Source organism: Falco rusticolus, chromosome 4 (genome assembly GCF_015220075.1).
Source record: "Falco rusticolus isolate bFalRus1 chromosome 4, bFalRus1.pri, whole genome shotgun sequence".
Classification (NCBI taxonomy): domain Eukaryota; kingdom Metazoa; phylum Chordata; class Aves; order Falconiformes; family Falconidae; genus Falco; species Falco rusticolus.
In genome coordinates this window covers 32,938,872-32,955,989 of record NC_051190.1, presented here as the reverse complement: position 1 = coordinate 32,955,989, position 17,118 = coordinate 32,938,872, and the positions used below count along the sequence as shown (strand labels likewise).

Below are 17,118 nucleotides of genomic sequence, written 5' to 3'. Positions count from 1 at the left end.
TTCTTTAAAGGTATTAATCTTTTTGTCTTAGTTTGGATGTCGCCGGTCAACAGAAAGGATTCACATTACGCTTAGCCTCAGCACAATTTAACTTGTGTAAATTACCATTTGGGTTACAGGGAAGAATATACAGAAAAACTGAAACTGCAGTTTGTATTTACCTAGGACTATTTTAGATGCTTTATAATCATAAAGCAAATATGCATGTTGTGCATCAGTTACAGAAGAGGAATGTCACACCCAAAAGGTAGCTGTAACATTTTTATTGACTTTAGAATTCTGTCCAACTGTAGTACTTGAATACATCTCCAAAATGACTCACACCACTACAGCAGGCAGGAGGTGGAGTAAGGTTAAAATTACACCATTATGAAGAGTACAGGCTTACTTCAGTAGCTTCATAACAGAGCCAAAAGGTGCCAAGTTCTCACATGACTTCATCCATTTTTGCACATTGGCTGGGGCAGCATTTGCACTACCTGTCTGCTGAAGCGCACACCACGCAACAATGTCTGCTACGGTGAGTTCATTTCCCACCAGCCACGCTGTCTTGCCCAGAGCAGCATTCATAGAGCGCAAGACTGCTCCTTTTTCCTTACTGCTACCTTCTTTTAGCTGGAAGATGGCGGTATCGACCCAGCTGTCAATCAAAGTTGAAGTAACTGCGTTGTACTTCTGGCCAAACAGGGAAAAGAGAAATCTAGCGATGTTCCCTTCTCCTTCAATAGGGCACATTGTTTGAACGCTAAACTTCATCTGGGGTTTTGGAACTGAAATTAAGAAAAGAAAAAACTGAATACCACATGGTAGAGAAGTTAAGTCTAATGGTAATTCTGTGATATATTTTATTTGTGATGCCAGCGACACTGTTAACATCATTAATCTGATAGACAATTTTCAGTTTTCTTAGTCTAAATACTCAGACTAAGGCAGGAACCTGGGATACTGGTTTTCATAAACTTCACTCAAATCTCCCACTTAACTTCTACCTAACTTATTTGTAGAAACTGAAAAACACTTCTATAAAAAAAATCCTGTGGGTACAACCAACTGTGTAAATGCCACATGTATTTTAATAGCAGGAACCACAAAAAAGAGTCTTCTTCATCCTCTCTCCCCATCATTGCTGACAGCTATAAAAAGAGAGCAGAAACGCTTTTTCTGCTGTATGTATCCTTTATGTGTCAGCACAAAGACAACAAAGCATCTGTTGTCAAGGTTTTATAGCCCAAGTTGCAATTTTTTCACCTACTGTAAAATATTGGTCTACAAGTTAACTTCATTCTTACCATCCTTCCAAATAAGAGTAAAGCCCAACTGATACTCATGACGTGGCTGCTTCGTAGTCTGCTCTCCAAAGCATTTCATGAGGTTTTCTGGCACACTTTTCACAGATGAATGCGTGTGAACTGCTGATAGTATTTTAAAGCGTTCACAAAGCAGACTGTGCAGTACTAGTAATGATAGTGGAGGTAGAGAAGGGTTGGCGTTGATTACAACATCTTTCAGGGCACCATAATCCTGAACAGAAAGGAAAACATTCAGCAGGTGAGACACGTTCCAGATCAGACTCTGAAGTAGCGGTGGTTTCATTTGACACCAAAACGTACCTACCCCTGCATGCGTAGGTCTGAAATTCTAATGATATTTACATAAATCAATTAAATCAAGTTTGGATGTTTAAAACTTGCTTAAACATTTAATCATCTTCCTCAACAAATAATTCAAGAACATGACTGAGGTAAAGACTAGTCCAATCTGAAGTCACAGTTAAAATTTCCAGTTTGTAACAAACAAGAGAACAACTGTCATAATTTCAAAATTAACCGTTCTAGCTTGGAATTATATCCAAATAGGAATATGTAGGATTTAGTATTTAATCAATGTCTGGATCTATAATCTGGATGCCCACAATGAAATGGTGGTTGTAGGTTATTTTACGGCTATAAGACTTGTATACTGAGTTCTGAGTATCCCAGGGTTTAATGCCACCCTTCCAATCCTGAAAATCTGAGAGCAAAGAAAGTATCTCTCAGTGTGTATGTTCAACTAAACTTACCTTCCCAAGCATCAAATCTAAGTCTGCTCCATTTGCTGTCAAAGGGGAACCTTCATCGGTTTGAATGATATTAGTTACATCAAAATCAGCATCTGGGGTTTGGATCATCTTTGAGAGACCATCGACAGCACTCTTCAGTTCATACAAGCGTTTTAGAATCTCTTCCTGGCGGGATTCAAGTGCTTGAAGTGATGGGTCAACTTCTTCCTACAGGAGAGGAAAAAACAACGTCACATAAACGTTTGCTCAGCTCAGTGTCAAAAAAGCCTATGGCTCACTTGACAGTAAGTTCTGAAAGACTTCAAACACATTCAAATCATGAGAACACCGTGGAGTAGTGTCATGGTCTTAATGTCTTACTAGTTCCCTCTCTTGTCTGTACAAATGTCATGAGAAATGGGTTATCTAATCAAGTCTCTGGAATCTTCCTGCCTAACATCTTTTTTTGAACTACTAGCTACAGAAAACTCTGCAATATAGTAAAAATCAGATCACAAACACAGAAACTTAAAAGTTGACAGTGAAATGCTAAATTAAAACCTGAAAAAACAAAGTTAGCTTGTCACGATTCTCCTTGGCCCAGAAGAACAGACTGGTAGAAGTATATGCTGAGGCTGCTGAACAAGTAAACTTTTTGACAATTCAGGAAGTTAATAAAAGTAAAAAAACCCTGCAGGTTTAGATGGATGGTGTATCATACGAAATCACTCTTGGTAGTCATTCTTGTTTCAGAGAATATATAGAAAAAAGGACCATAGACTTTGCTACATGTTAATCCCAGCGCATGTTTCTGTTATTTCAGTTACCTTACGCTATCCCTTTTAAAAGAGGAAAATCCTGTGGGAGGTTTTAAGTCTACAAACATACAATAATGTTAAAGAAAAATCTTTACAGAGATAATCCATTTCTAAGCATCCTGAATAAGGATTAACAAAACCCAAGCTATCAACCAAGCTTCCTTCTTGCAGCCTAATGGCTAAAGAGATACCAGCAAGGTACCAAGTGAAATCTTGATACCCACTTATACAACAGTTGCAAAGACAAGACAGAAAAACACCTCTGAAGTGACCATTATTTGGCTAGTACACACCTCCGAAATAAAAACCACTCTCAGAGGACACCAGTACGTAATACTTTGCTGTTGCAATGGGAGGGCATCTCAGTAAGCATTCCTGTGAAGTCCTGCCCCAAGTCTGCTCCTACCCAGTGCCTCCCCCAGCAGCCTTGGCACAGCAAGCACTCACAGGGAAGATAGGAGGCATCAAGCTAAAAATGGCCACGAGCACCCTGGAAGAATTCCAAGCATTGCTGACACTGGAGAGAGGCTGGCGTCAACTCCATGTATGTAACGTAGTATTCTGAGTTTTTCTCTTATTGAAAACACCTAAGGGAGCCGAAAAGCAGCGGCTTGTGTGGCTGGCTGGCTCCGTCCCAAGCGCCACAGGGCCGAGAGCCCGCAGCCGGCAGCGCGCTGCAGCGGGCAGGGCCGAGGCCTGCGAGCCCCGCACCGGCCCCGGGCTGGCTCGGCCCCGCTCAGCCCGCCGCGCCCAGGGCGGCAGAGCCCCTGACACCGCGCTGAGCATTACCGACGGCTTGAAATATATCCAGAGAAACTCCCGGCGCAGCTAAGCTCATTGAAGCGGGCGGCGCGCTGCGGCAGTGCCCAGGCTGGAAGTGCGGACCGCGGCCTGTACTGGCCTCCCCCCGCCCGGGCCCGGCCCTCCCGCCGCCCCACGGCTCCTACCTGCGGCGGCGGCGAGGCTGCGGGTGAGGGGCGGCGGTGCAGGCTGGGCAGGCGGTACATGCAGGTGGGCAGCTGCTCCGCCAGCACCTCCCCGCCCACCCTGTGGAAGGGCCTCAGCCGGTACATGGGCATGGCGCCTGTCGCCCGCACCGCGCACCCGCGCCCGGCCCGCCGCCGGTCCCGCCCGCCCGCGGCGCCCATTGGGCCATACGGGGAGCACTCGCCTTACTGACTCACCCGCGATCCAATGAGCGCTGGGGGATGCCGCACCGTCTCCTTGTCTTCTTGCTATTGGCCAGCGTGAGCCACGGATTCGTTAAGCGATAGGGCGAAAGGCGCAGCTGTCGGTGCTGACTAGGTAGCCTTACTGGCCAATTGATGTCAAGGGAGGTGCTAATTTGTTCAGGAGTGGCGGGCTCTTTTTTCCAGCGGCCAATGAGCGCGCGGGGGCGGAGCCTGCGGGAAGGTGATGCTGAGGGGAGCGCGGCGCGGCCCGCTGGGTCCCGATGGATGCGGCTGCGCCCTGGTGAGCCCCGGCCCCTCTAGCGGCGGTGGGTGCGGGCTGCCCCTCGCCGCGCTCCCTCCTCTCCCCTCCCCTGCCCGGGCTGCCTCTCCCCACGGGAGGCTCGGGGCCCCGCTCCCCCGCGGTGGGCCGTGCCCTGGCCACCGGCGCCGCTGCGGCCTCCTGGGCCCGGCTGGCTTTTCGCTTCCCCCTCTGCCCCCCGACTTGCTCGGGGCAGCCCGTGGGCCTTCCCGGCAGTTCCGCACTGGATGCGGCCACCCGGGGTGGGGGTCGGTGTTGGAGCCCCGCCTCGCCCCTGGGTGCCGGGGCCAAGCGAGGGGTGGCTGGGCGAGACCAGGCTCTGACACCCCGTTACGCTGCCGTGTCTCCCCCCCGCCACTTCTCTCTTTCAAGCCTGCAGCCGGCCGGAGCCATCAAGCCCATCGACCGCAAGTCCGTCCATCGGATCTGTTCGGGGCAGGTGGTGCTGAGTCTCGGCACTGCCGTGAAAGAGCTAGTGGAAAACAGCCTGGATGCTGGAGCCACCAACATCGGTAACCTCATCTCATCGTAACTTCATAAAGCTTCGTAGACTTCTGAAGTACTTGTTCTTCCTCTAAACAGAGCCCATAGTAACAAATCTGTGCAAATACCATCTGGGCCACGCATGTTTGTGGTGGTTCTACACTTCAGGCAGATAAAGCATTTTGAATCTCCAGCTGGGCACTTAGAAGCATATGATTTTGTCTTTGTTATTTTATTTGTAGCCAGTTTTGATGTTAAATAAGGTGTGTGGCCTGTACAGGAGTGGTGACTGGGCTTTACGAGCCGGTGGCCTCATGAAAGCAGTTAAGGCAGGGCTGCAGTTTCCAGAGGTTCCCAGAGGTGCCAGGGTGATAGCTGGCATAGCTGGGAAAACTGTTCAGACAGAAGTGCAATGAATCTGAGCTGTCTGCAAGCACAGGCTGGTTGCACTGGATTGTCCTGACTTGACAGCTACGGGGATTTTTTGCTGCTGTTGTTCAAACTTGACATGGAAAAACCATTATCTGGTAAAGTTATTTCTAAGTACAAAGCTATTAGTGAATACTGCGTGTGAGCATACAGAATTAAAAGAATAAAGCATACAGAATAAAATACTTGTTACTCAATTTTGTAGATATAAAACTTAAAGATCATGGAGCAGAACTGATAGAGGTTTCAGATAATGGAGGTGGAGTGGAAGAGGAGAACTTTGAAGGCTTGAGTAAGTTGAACCTTTTTCATAATTTATATTTGGACATTTTGAAAGAATATTTTCAGTGAGAAAGCTGCTTTTTTTTCTTAAACAAATGTCCTAAGTTTAATGGATACTCAGCTTTTACATAATGCACACGTGACCTGCAAGACTTGGGCAAAACGAGACTGGACTTATGCTATCATGGTTATAGTTCTTGTAGGTGAGAAGTAGACTTTGATTTGATTGCTTATTTAAGTGGAACAAATAATGCAAATAGAAGACAAAGTCCTATAAATGTTAATTTAGATTCATTCATGTTGAGTCATCAGTCATTACTGAGGGAGTAAAAGCTTTGTGAAAGTGACTGCTTTTGAGAGGTGAATTTTAACCTTGAATATTTGCTGAAAGTGAACTGCCTGGCTCTCAGATTTTCCATTTGCTTTGCAAGTTGCACAAAATGGGAGCAGAAACAATACTATATGATAAATGTAACAAGCCATTGCAACAGAAAGCTCTTTCTTTTTTTCATATAATGACTAGGGATCACTTTCACTATAAGCTATTAGTGACTTTGTGTGTTCATGGTATGTATTTGGTACATCAGAAACACACTCCGCTACTGTTCCAGGACAGGGAAAGCTCAGGGGTGCTGCTGCTAACAGTTTGTTACCTGGTGACTAGGCTGCACTGATCATGTAGGTTGAGGCCTCGTCAGCGGTGGTTGTGGCGGAAAAGGGTTATGCCTCTCCGCTATGTGCCGTGCACAGCACTGCAGCTGCCTTCTTGCAGGGCAAAATCTGTGAAAGGTGTATCGGTAGCAGGGGCAGGTACTGTGTACTGCTCCGAGGCATCTCGGAATGTAAATACCCATTGTGCTGTATGAATTTTGGGTGTAAGTATGGAGTAACAGGTGTATCTGAGGATTTTAAAGAATTCTTGCTTATAGGAAAAGGGAACATTGAATTATTTATTTGGTCTCTAATAATTATGTAAAATGCAATGAACAATACAGAAGGTTTTTTTGCTTCTTGATATGTATGCAAAATCTTCTTGCATAGACCACTGTCACTTTGAAGTGAAATATATATTCTAAATATCTTTTTCCAGCTCTGAAACATTATACATCAAAGATGCAAGATTTTTCTGATCTAATACATGTTGAAACATTTGGGTTTCGAGGTGAAGCGCTGAGTTCACTGTGTGCATTAAGGTATTAATATTAACCTTCTTATTAGTAGAAAGTTAGTATGCACAAAAATAACTGAAGTCAGCTTTTCGGTTTACCATTATTGATAAAATGAGGCTTTGGAAACTTCCAATTCCTTAATGTTAGGTTAGTTTTGAGTGGTAGATTGCAATACATCCTGAGCCCTTTCCAACCAATATTACTCTATGATTCTAAGCACCTGATTGGTCCTTTTATGTACAAAATGTAGTGTTGCTTAAGTATCCAAATCTTTACAGGATGGAACTGTATACTTGCTTTACATCTGAGGATCAGACACTTATGCACTGTAATTTCTAAGTGCTGTTTGCTAGGCTATAACTCATAAAAACTGTAATTAAATTTCTCCCAGACAAACTATACATTAGAAATAACACAGCTTTTATACTCAGCTCTGTGCATCAGGAATATCCTGCTGTTACGTGTTAGTATAAGGAACAGAGTGTCTAACAAAACCAGACTTTAACGTTGTGTTTTATGGGAGAACAATGAAAGGGGTATGAATTAAAAATGTTTGCGTCGTACCTATGAAAATGTTACAGTACTCATCAGGTATGTTTTTAGTTTGTGGTGAAGAATTAGTTTTAATTAAAGGAATAGTATTGGTGTAGTTTCTATGACTGATTAGGTCATGAGGAATGGATAAGAAAATACAGTGCTCAGTAAATAATTTTGTTGCCTCTTTCTTTCCATTAGTGATGTCACCATTTTTACCTGTCATAAGTCAGCAAAGGTTGGGACTCGTTTGGTATTTGATCACAATGGTAAAATTACTCAGAAAACTCCTTTTCCACGACAACAAGGAACAACAGTTAACATACAGCAGTTGTTTTATACTTTGCCAGTGCGGCATAAGGAATTTCAAAGAAACATTAAAAAGGTAGGTTAGATCAGAAATTATTAATTCAAGTGAGTGTCATACCCCGGGATTTATTCACGGATGGATGATATATGGTTCTATGTAGAAGACATTAATTGTGTCAAACTATTCCATGCCTGTCATATATATTAATTAAATAAGAAAACAGTCTTCCTGTGTACTTTCCTCTTCTGTTTTGTAGTGATTGGTTTTAGAAGTACGTTCTCAAATTTTCAGATTTTTGAAAAGAATCAATATCATGATCACTTTTGTGTATCTTAAAACTAGGGACTGCTGTTTTATGGCTAAATATTGATGGCGTAAACATGCTGTTTGTTTTTAAAGCACTGTTTTTCATATGTGTGTACATATTTTATTGAGTTTGTAAAGATTCTTAAAAATATTACTCTCTCTCCAATCCACTTTTTGTGTTACCTGCAAATATTGTATATTTTGTTTATACATTTTTGTTTCAAAAAGAGACATTTCACATAAATGTGAACTTTCTTTTTTCTTTAATAGGAATATGCAAAAATGGTCCAGCTATTGCAGGCATACTGTATTGTTTCAAAAGGAGTGCGGATTAACTGCACTAATCAAGTTGGCCAAGGAAAAAAAAGCCCTGTGGTATCCACTGCTGGAAGTTCTAGTTTGAAGGAAAACATTGGAGCAGTATTTGGGCAAAAACAGGTATTACTTTTATTACTGAAAAGGGAGATAATAGAGCTTTATAGAGAGATTTTTAATACCTAATAAATAGAGGGGCTGTAGGAAACCTTTAAACTGTAGGATGGAGCATGTGTTGACTTCTAGCACGCCCTACAGGTTGAAAAAGGAGGAACAGCGCAGCCTCCACAGATTTCCTTGATGTTTCTAAATCTGCTTAGAGATGTTTTGATGGAAGAGAAATTATTTAAGAGACAGGGTTATTGCGTAATATCATTTCGAAGCCAGTTTTATGAGCTGTTGTGCCAGCAAGCCTCTGAACGTTTGTGCTTTTGAAAAACAGTATGGGCACCAAGGTCTGTAAGTCACTAGAAGAAGCAATTTCAAAAATACCCTAAAAATGGTGTGATGCGAAAGCCTTAATTGGGAAACAGAAAACTGAGGTGTTTCTAGCTTTTGCAGCCTCTTCCTATGAAGCTTAAGTTTCATTAGTGTTCTGGTTAACCTTTAAATGGGATTGCGTCAGCCCCTGTAGAGGTATAGACTGTGACACTTTCTACGTAATAGTTATAAAAATAATTGTTATCCTCTAGGAGGGAAGTAAAGATGAAAAAAAGCATGAAAACATCCTTCCTACAGCTGTATTTTACAAGGAGTATTGAGTGGTTAGTAGTTGCTGGTTGTTGATAAGCACTTTCTCCCTTTGCAGTGGGAATGTAGAGATTTCAAAGCCTGTTCATGCTGTGGCTGAAAGAAGAGATGAAAGATGTAACTCTGTCTTGCCCCATAGCAACAAGCATAGCTGAAAATTCAGTGTTACCTGAATAGAATGTTTAGCTTATAGCCTGCTTAGATATTATCAAATACTTAAATGTAAAACCAGTACATAATGCTCTAATGACAGAAAAATAATAGTGGCATGACTAGAAAAATATTTGTGGTAAACAGATCTGTACTTAGGCAGCTTGTGATTCAAATAATATATCTTTTCTAATAGTTTTGTTGCTCTTTCAAAAGAAATTTCTGTTACTCTTCTTGCCTTTTGTTTTTGCATAGAACTTGATTAGGTCAATGTATGTAGCTGGAGAGTCCAAACTGTGTCAATCATGTTGTTGTTCTGTCTACATATATTTTAAATTAAGGGTCTGGAGTGATATCAGAGGATGAGCACAGCTATTCATTAAGGCGTTGTTTCTGTTTCTCAGTAAGCAGTGCTACTGTCTTCTAGTAAGTTTGGATATTTTGAGTATTTGCCTTTCAGCACACTTGAAAAAACCCACGATTTTATCAAATGGATTTTAAGGCTAATAAATAATAAAATAGAAGGAAAGAATCTATTAATTTTTAATGTTTCACTTCCTTTTTTTTTAGTTGCAGAGCCTCATTCCTTTTGTTCAGCTACCTCCTAATGACGCTGTTTGTGAAGAATATGGACTCAACACCACTGACATGCCACAACATCTTTACAGGTAATCAGAAAAGTACAAACCTGTGTTGGCAGTGCAATCTTACCATAACCAAAAATGAAAAAAAAAAAAAAGTCTGGTGGTTAACAGTATTAAAAATAACTAAGAATAGCATAGTAGATATTAGTGTACAGTTTGGGAAAGAGCATGACTTGATTCATAAAGTTAATTCAGGACCAAGATTTTGCTAGTCAGATGAGTGGGAAGATCAAAATGACTACTCCTTGTGTCCTAGTTAGTTACATATCACCGTAGTCTTCTGCTGAATGTCACTTTTGTCAGTTTCTTGAGTAACTGGATGGATAAATTGTATCAGTTGTTTTTATATGTATATACTGTATTTCTTCATTAGTGTTACTGTGAAATGGTGCAAGATGAATGTAAATCAGTTTGTGTAAGTAAATTGCCCTTTACTTAGTGTGTACTTTTTGTTCTCACTGTACATGAGATCAGCAAGTGAATGTATCAATATCTGCCCAATGACAGTTCACAACTCACTTCTGCTTTCAGAGCAGGAGAATTACAAATGCCATTTCTTTTGAAATCAGAGTGAGCAACTTTCTCAGTTGTCTGATGCCTTTTAGGAGCTGAATGTCTAGCCTTTGTCGAATAAGGAATTGGGAGAGGAAATACGTATACATATTTACTGAAACTAATAGTGTTCTAGCCCCTTATAAAATACTCTTCCATTGAATATGCTCAGAGTCAGAAACATTTACTTTGCTTTGCTCCTCCATTTTACCTTACTGTTATGTTATTATTATTCAACAGTATTACAGGCTTCATTTCTCGCTGTGATCATGGTGTTGGAAGGAGTGCAACAGACAGACAGTTTTTCTTTATCAACCAACGTCCATGTGATCCAGCAAGGGTGAGGTTTTTGCTTTTCTAACATCACCAGCACTGACTTGTTTGATGTTCTCTGAAAACCTCTGGATTAGTAGCAGATACGTGTATTTTTGGCTTGATCCTGCAAGTTCCTGTGTCTCAGGTTTTTGTCTTCATTGTGTCTATTTGTGTGAACAAAAGCTTGATCATACAAGGTATGATTTAATTCATTAATTGTTTTGGAGAGGGTTAAATAACACTCTGGTGGGAAACAGAAGATAATAGTATAGATATCTATTGTTTTTTCACCATCTCTGCAGGTTGTCAAGCTTGTGAATGAAGTTTATCACTTATACAATAAACACCAGTATCCATTTGTTGTCCTTAATATTTGTGTAGATTCTGGTAAGTTATGAATAATTTTCAGTAACTTCAGTAAAGGCCATAACTTCATTGAAGAATAAATTATATTTATTTAGAGAATATTGTAACTTTTAGCTGTATGACTTCCTGTACTGTGACAATTTTTTGACCTACAGTTGGCGAGGGAGAGAGATGGTATAGCTGTGGTTCCACCTTTTTTCCCCTCCACTTTTTGTATACTCAGAAGTAATTTCTTATCTCGGGTAATGAGAAAAAGGCAGTCTTGTGGTTAGCTTAAATACAGGAAAACTTGTATCATGTTATTGTACAGAACTGGCTTCTGTTTTGTTTGCTGGAATGCTGAGAAAGTTCAAAATTTCCTTTGGGGACATACTGTGAATGTTAACTGTGGCTTTGGTTTTAATCCTGTGAAGTAAAAATGGAGGGTAAAAGGGCAGAGAACTGATCTAAGAGTAGAAATGATTTTTTTTTTTCATTTATAATGTGATTGTTTTTCTTTGTTTTTTTAGAGTGTGTTGACATCAATGTAACTCCAGACAAAAGACAAATTTTACTTCAGGAGGAAAAGCTTTTATTAGCAATTTTAAAAACGTCTCTGATGGCGATGTTTGGTAGTGATATTAACAAACTGAATGTCAATCAGACACTTCTTAACATTGCAGGTAGGACACAAAATGTGAAAGTTTTGTGTATGACATATGGTAGAGAATTGAAAATGGAAAAATGTGCTTGCAAAAATCTAAAGAAGAAATGAAAAATATGTCTGGCTGTTAATTGATAGACCTTTCAGGGCAGATTTTTTTATGTAGTAGCTTAAATTGAAAGATTGTTGTTGACATCAAATAATAAAGAAGGACCCTAAGCTGTTAAGTGATCGTTACGGGAATTATGCATGCCAGCACATGATTTACAGTCAACTTTATGGGGAAAACATTAATACTAGATTAATTGATAATGCTTGAAAAAGATTTCTTCCAAGATATTGGAAGAAATCTGTGTTTCCTTTATTTAAATGTCCTTGAGAAAGAATGGTTAAGGTCTCATAAATAAAATCTAAGATTTGAATATGAGTTTATTGGATTTTGAAATTTGATTCTTTACGATAACTACAGAAATTGCTGCTAACTCTTGTGACTATATAATCTTTCAAAATTGGTTTTCACTGTTAACACCACCACATCTTCCTCACTTCTTTCAACAGGACCCCTTCTAATTTTCTTTTTTACTGATGTATAGAATCAGTTGAAGCCTGATTCTTACTGTTATTTTAAATTAATCTTTAGTAAAATACATGTCAGCCTGACATTTGTGAGGGTGAAGTCCTCTCATTCAAGTCCTCTACAAGTCACATACAGAACAAATGTCTATTATGCCAGCTCCTTAAGCAATGGATTTTTGTAGCGACCATTAAAGTGTAAGAGCTGTTGACTCTTCATTGTCATTCGGTTGTTAAACTCCTGATAATATAAATAAGCGTGCTGATTGGCCTTATTGCAGTTCCAGTTTAAAAAGATTACAAATTCATTCATACAAGTACTATTAAGTTTCTTAAAGATGTAACTGCCTGTCTGTTAGATATTAATGCATTTCAGCCCCATACTCAGTTATTGTCTGAAGCTTAAGGGCTCCATTGAGGAGTTTACTATTTTTATACCTCTTTTGCATTCCCTCTACTAAAGCAAATAACTTAATTCATGTTTCCAGCTAACTTTAGAATCTTGAAATGTTCTTTATTCTGGTTTTATTAGGCAACCTGATGAAGACACTTCCTGAAGAGAGAGAAAAGCCTCAGGCAGAAATGCTGCCTGATTCTAAGACTGAAAATCCAAGTGGTGAAGGAAAAAGAATAATGAGTCTTGCCAGATTAAGGGAGTCATTCTCTCTCCATCAAATGACAGAGAGTAATTTTCAGAGCCCTAAAAAGGTAAAACAGCAGCAGAGCTCCCGTAGACAAATGTCACTTGATACCACTTTGAGTACTGTAAAGACTCAAAAGTCTGCCTTGACTAAGGAGCCTGAGAGTTGTCATGAGATGGACTCAAAGATGTCAATTCCCAGCAGATGCTTGAGAAAATCAGAAGATAATGCAGATTCTGGATTCTGTAGCATTTCTGAGTCAGATGCCAGATGTAGTACACCAGAAGCTGGGAGTTGCACCAATATTGAAAGTGTAATTAATTCTTCTGAAGAATTCTGTAGCTCGGAAGAACAACCTCAAAATGAATGTCTTAAAACTGTTGGATGTAGTGAGCAGTCATTGGAATGTGATGTTCAGGTCTTGGGTGCTGAACATAAGTTAAATCAAGTGAATGACTGGACTAATCAAAATCAGTTATCTCAAGAAGCCAGTAGCTCTTTCCCAAGAGTAAGATGTTTGAAAAGCAGAAGCTTTAAAAGTGAAGCATGTGACTTCAAGGCAGGTAAATGTCCTGAAGCGAAGAATACCGTGAACGATATGCCAACTGTTGATGTACTGGTAGAAGTTAAAAAGAAAACTGTGCCACTTGAATTCTCTATGAAGGTTTTAACAGAAAAGGTAAAAAAGGTAATAAGGCAAAACCAGAAAAGTACAGAAACACAAAATTACAGAAGATTTAAAGCAAAAATTAGTCCTGGAGAAAATAAAGTAGCAGAAGATGAATTGAGAAAAGAGATCAGGTACTTTCACCTTCTTAACATATTCTGTTCATCAATTAATAAAAGTACTTAAGGAAAAGTATAAGACCTGTCTTGGGGGTGGGCAGAGGCTTACATCCACCTGTTAGTTTTGAACATATCTTTTATTTAACATACGCCATTATAATGTCCATTTAACAAGTTACTTTACCTGACAGACCAGCTGTTTGAACTAAGTGCAAACAGAATGTGGAAAAAGACACCAAAAAGGCCACAGGCACCATAATTTGGCTTAGTTCAGACTTGTAATTTGCAGTGCGGTCAGAGAAACACCAAATGTCATGATGGATGAAAACACTCTGAAAAGACTGCATAAATCATATTTCTCTCTAGTGCAAATTTGAAATTTGGTGAGACATGGCTGTGAAAATAAGTTACATTCAGGTGGTCACTGGACAGTAAAAGTCTACGATTTTGGATTTAAAAAAAAAAAGTGTTACAAAAGCCTTCTAATTGCAAAAAGAAGGCAAATACGTCAGCTGCCTTAATTCAAAACCATAATGCTGCCTCCAGTGTTACTCACTTGGACTATCATCATACTGCCCGTTTCTAATTTTATTATGACTAGTGGCTGTATTTAAAATGGAGAATCCCAAATGAATCCTGTCTTAGTGATGGATTGTGTTCTGCCAGAAATGGCTTCATTAGTCAATGGTAGATTTCAGATAACTGTACTTCACATTCATATTCTGCTTAAATGAGATTATTTTTTCTTTTTTCTTTAAAGTGTGTTCTGCAGGGGAGAAAAGGATCTTTTCGAGTTTTACAGTCTAACATGGTAACTGATGAGATGTAACTCATAATCTGTTTATATTTTCTATATGCAGTAAAGAAATGTTTGCAAAAATGGAAATCATTGGCCAGTTCAATTTAGGGTTTATAATAGCAAAGTTGAATTCTGATCTTTTCATAATTGACCAGCATGCTACTGATGAGAAATACAACTTTGAGATGTTACAGCAACACACTGTTCTTCAAGGTCAGAAGCTGATGGTGTAAGTATTTTCAGTGTTTTAACAATAATTAAGTTTAATTCAGTGTTTCAGAGGGATATCTATATGTAGTATTTCACACATTCAAAATATTTAAGACAAAAGTTGTTTTTATGCTCTGTGTTTCAAAGAGTCAATCTTTGTGTGAAAAATAAATTCCAGATAGTCTTGTAGCTATGCAGCAAGTCAGTGGTCAAACAGATCTCACAGTGGACTTACATGGCAGCCCACAGTTTGGTAAGCGTGGTCATATAGTGAGGATGCAGGACACTGTGATTGCAACAAGGAGTGCTGCCCAACCAAGTTCATTCTGCTGAGTAACACTTGGAAGTGATCTGCTCAGGAGTGAGATTTTTAACAAAGCTAAGTGAGATGTTTTAATCGGGTTCAGAAGCAATCTAGAGATACTAATATAAAGCTCTCTATCTTAAGTAGTTTGTACTATGTATCTATGCAATACTGTATTTTCCTCTTTCAGGCCTCAAAATCTCAATTTAACAGCTGTAAATGAAACTGTATTGATTGAAAACCTGGAAATATTCAGAAAAAATGGGTTTGATTTTGTCATAAATGAAAATGGTGAGTTTCGGCCAGAATTGCTGGGATTAGTTCAACTGTTTCATATCATCTATTATGCCAAAATCCCTGTTGGTAGTTACTAGAAACTTGGAAATTATGTGCATTGTAGTATATGGTTGGTTTGGTTTTTAAGACTTGGGAGTTTGTGGTCTCTGCGCTATTTAACAGAACATTGTAGAGTATTTATCTCACCAGCTTTTTACAGAAGTTTCTGAATACTCTTTGGACTCACTATTTGATTATATAACTGGATGTGTATTTTCAGGATGTGTTACGTCCTTTTGGTTTTTTATTAGTACAGTTGCTGGTCCCAGCAGGGTTACATGCAGGCAAATGATAAATCTAGTAATTTTAAATTAATAGATACATTGGTAAAGTATGTTCTTTGGTTGTCTTTGTACTTCTGAGCAAACTGCATAACCGCAAGCTCCTTATTCTTTTCCTTATACAGCAAGAGTAATGCAAGTGCCATGTATTAGCCATTTTGGTATTTGGGAAGACACTACAGGTTTTTTCCACATCCTTCCTTCCAGAATCTCCTTTTTTTTTTTGTCTAAAATGTTATTAATTATCAATCTCTTACCAACAAAAAATCTTTAATTATTTTGTAGTCACGTAACCTCAAAATAGCTTCATTAAACCATTTGTCTTTGAAATTGAAGGGTTTGTCAGAAATTGGATCCATCTGCTTTTTAAGTTTGCAAGCAAATTTTTTTTGTTAATGTTAAAAGGGCATTTGTCGTAGTTACCACTCTGGTTAGTAACATCCATTAAAAGACTAAATTTAAACCTTAGCATATATGCAGATCACATCATATTAATGTATCAAAGTAGCTTCTCAATTTTCCTCTCAAGAAGTAATTTCCTGTAGTGTTCTGTTTATTAATTATTGCAAATCTTTCAGCTCCTGTAACACAAAGAATTAAATTAATATCATTGCCAACAAGCAAAAACTGGACTTTTGGTCCACAAGACATTGACGAGCTGATCTTCATGTTGAGTGACTGCCCTGGAGTCATGTGTAGGCCCTCCAGGGTCAGACAGATGTTTGCTTCTCGAGCTTGCAGGAAGTCTGTAAGTACTGCACTTGATGTTTGTTTTCAAATAAATACTGGATTTTCTGTTGTATTTTAGGTGGCTGTATTTCTATATATGTTGCAGGGAAAGTTCATTTACTGTTGAGTGTCAACAGCTAATATCCTTCCTTTTGTTCCTTGTGTTTTTGTGTAGCGTAACTTGGGAATATTTTCTGGTAGTTTTATATTTTGTTTCAAACTAGTACACTTACGAACATACTTAGCTGTATTTTGTCTTCTGATCATCTTGTAGGTCTTTCTGCTTTTAATGCCTTGCACAGTATTTATATGCTTTAGTAGCTGAAGTACTGTTCTTATCTGTGTCAGTTGTCAATATGCAGAAAGAAAACAATTGGGTTTTTTGCTTTGACTTGCAGGTGATGATTGGAACTGCACTGAACGTGCAGGAAATGAGAAAACTGATCAACCATATGGGTGAGATTGAGCATCCCTGGAACTGCCCCCATGGAAGGCCTACTATGAGACACATAGTCAGTTTAGACTTGATTTCACCAGAATAAGTCAGTTTGTTTATTATCATTTTCGATTTTAATTCTTGGCGGTATTTTGAGCTTTTATCCTGACTCTTTTGAGTAAAGAGAATTTTAGCCAGTGTTCAAGAAGACAGTAACACTTCAAGGCGTTCAGCAGGGTTTCATCGTTACTCCTATCAAGTCAACAGTATCAACGTGCTGGATTGAATTTGTATGTAAATAACGTTTCTTTTATTGCAATTTACTGTGTGTATTACTTATTTTTGCAATCAAGTCTTTTAAAAAATAAATACAAAATGTTTATATATAAGAGTAGATGAATGTCACAGCAAATACACTGATTCTTCAA

General features: G+C 39.3%; 2 protein-coding genes across 4 annotated transcripts; one reads left to right on the top strand and one right to left on the bottom strand.

The window, feature by feature from the left end:
- Positions 1 to 246: 246 nt before the first annotated feature.
- Positions 247 to 3,983, bottom strand: AIMP2 (aminoacyl tRNA synthetase complex interacting multifunctional protein 2). The gene is made up of 4 exons (XM_037387388.1): positions 3,804 to 3,983; positions 2,060 to 2,266; positions 1,290 to 1,521; positions 247 to 770 (listed from the first exon to the last, which is right to left on the bottom strand). The coding sequence occupies exons 1-4, from the start codon at positions 3,933 to 3,935 to the stop codon at positions 385 to 387; spliced, it is 957 nt and encodes a 318-aa protein (XP_037243285.1). The 5' UTR covers positions 3,936 to 3,983; the 3' UTR covers positions 247 to 384.
- Positions 3,984 to 4,241: 258 nt separating this feature from the next.
- PMS2 (PMS1 homolog 2, mismatch repair system component) lies at positions 4,242 to 17,079 on the top strand. Of its 3 annotated transcripts, none has more exons than XR_005104221.1 (15): positions 4,242 to 4,329; positions 4,720 to 4,859; positions 5,465 to 5,551; positions 6,632 to 6,734; positions 7,446 to 7,629; positions 8,131 to 8,298; positions 9,646 to 9,743; positions 10,512 to 10,611; positions 10,889 to 10,973; positions 11,462 to 11,614; positions 12,701 to 13,610; positions 14,550 to 14,623; positions 15,099 to 15,199; positions 16,104 to 16,273; positions 16,653 to 17,079. XR_005104221.1 is itself a non-coding variant. In XM_037387384.1 (15 exons), exons 1-15 carry the CDS (start codon positions 4,310 to 4,312, stop codon positions 16,794 to 16,796), a joined length of 1,803 nt encoding a protein of 600 aa, XP_037243281.1. In that variant the 5' UTR covers positions 4,242 to 4,309; the 3' UTR covers positions 16,797 to 17,079. The 3 variants fall into 3 exon arrangements, 2 of the variants coding, with proteins under 2 accessions (XP_037243281.1, XP_037243280.1); XM_037387384.1 differs by having other exon boundaries at positions 12,701 to 12,876; XM_037387383.1 differs by having other exon boundaries at positions 14,456 to 14,623.
- Positions 17,080 to 17,118: the final 39 nt, after the last annotated feature.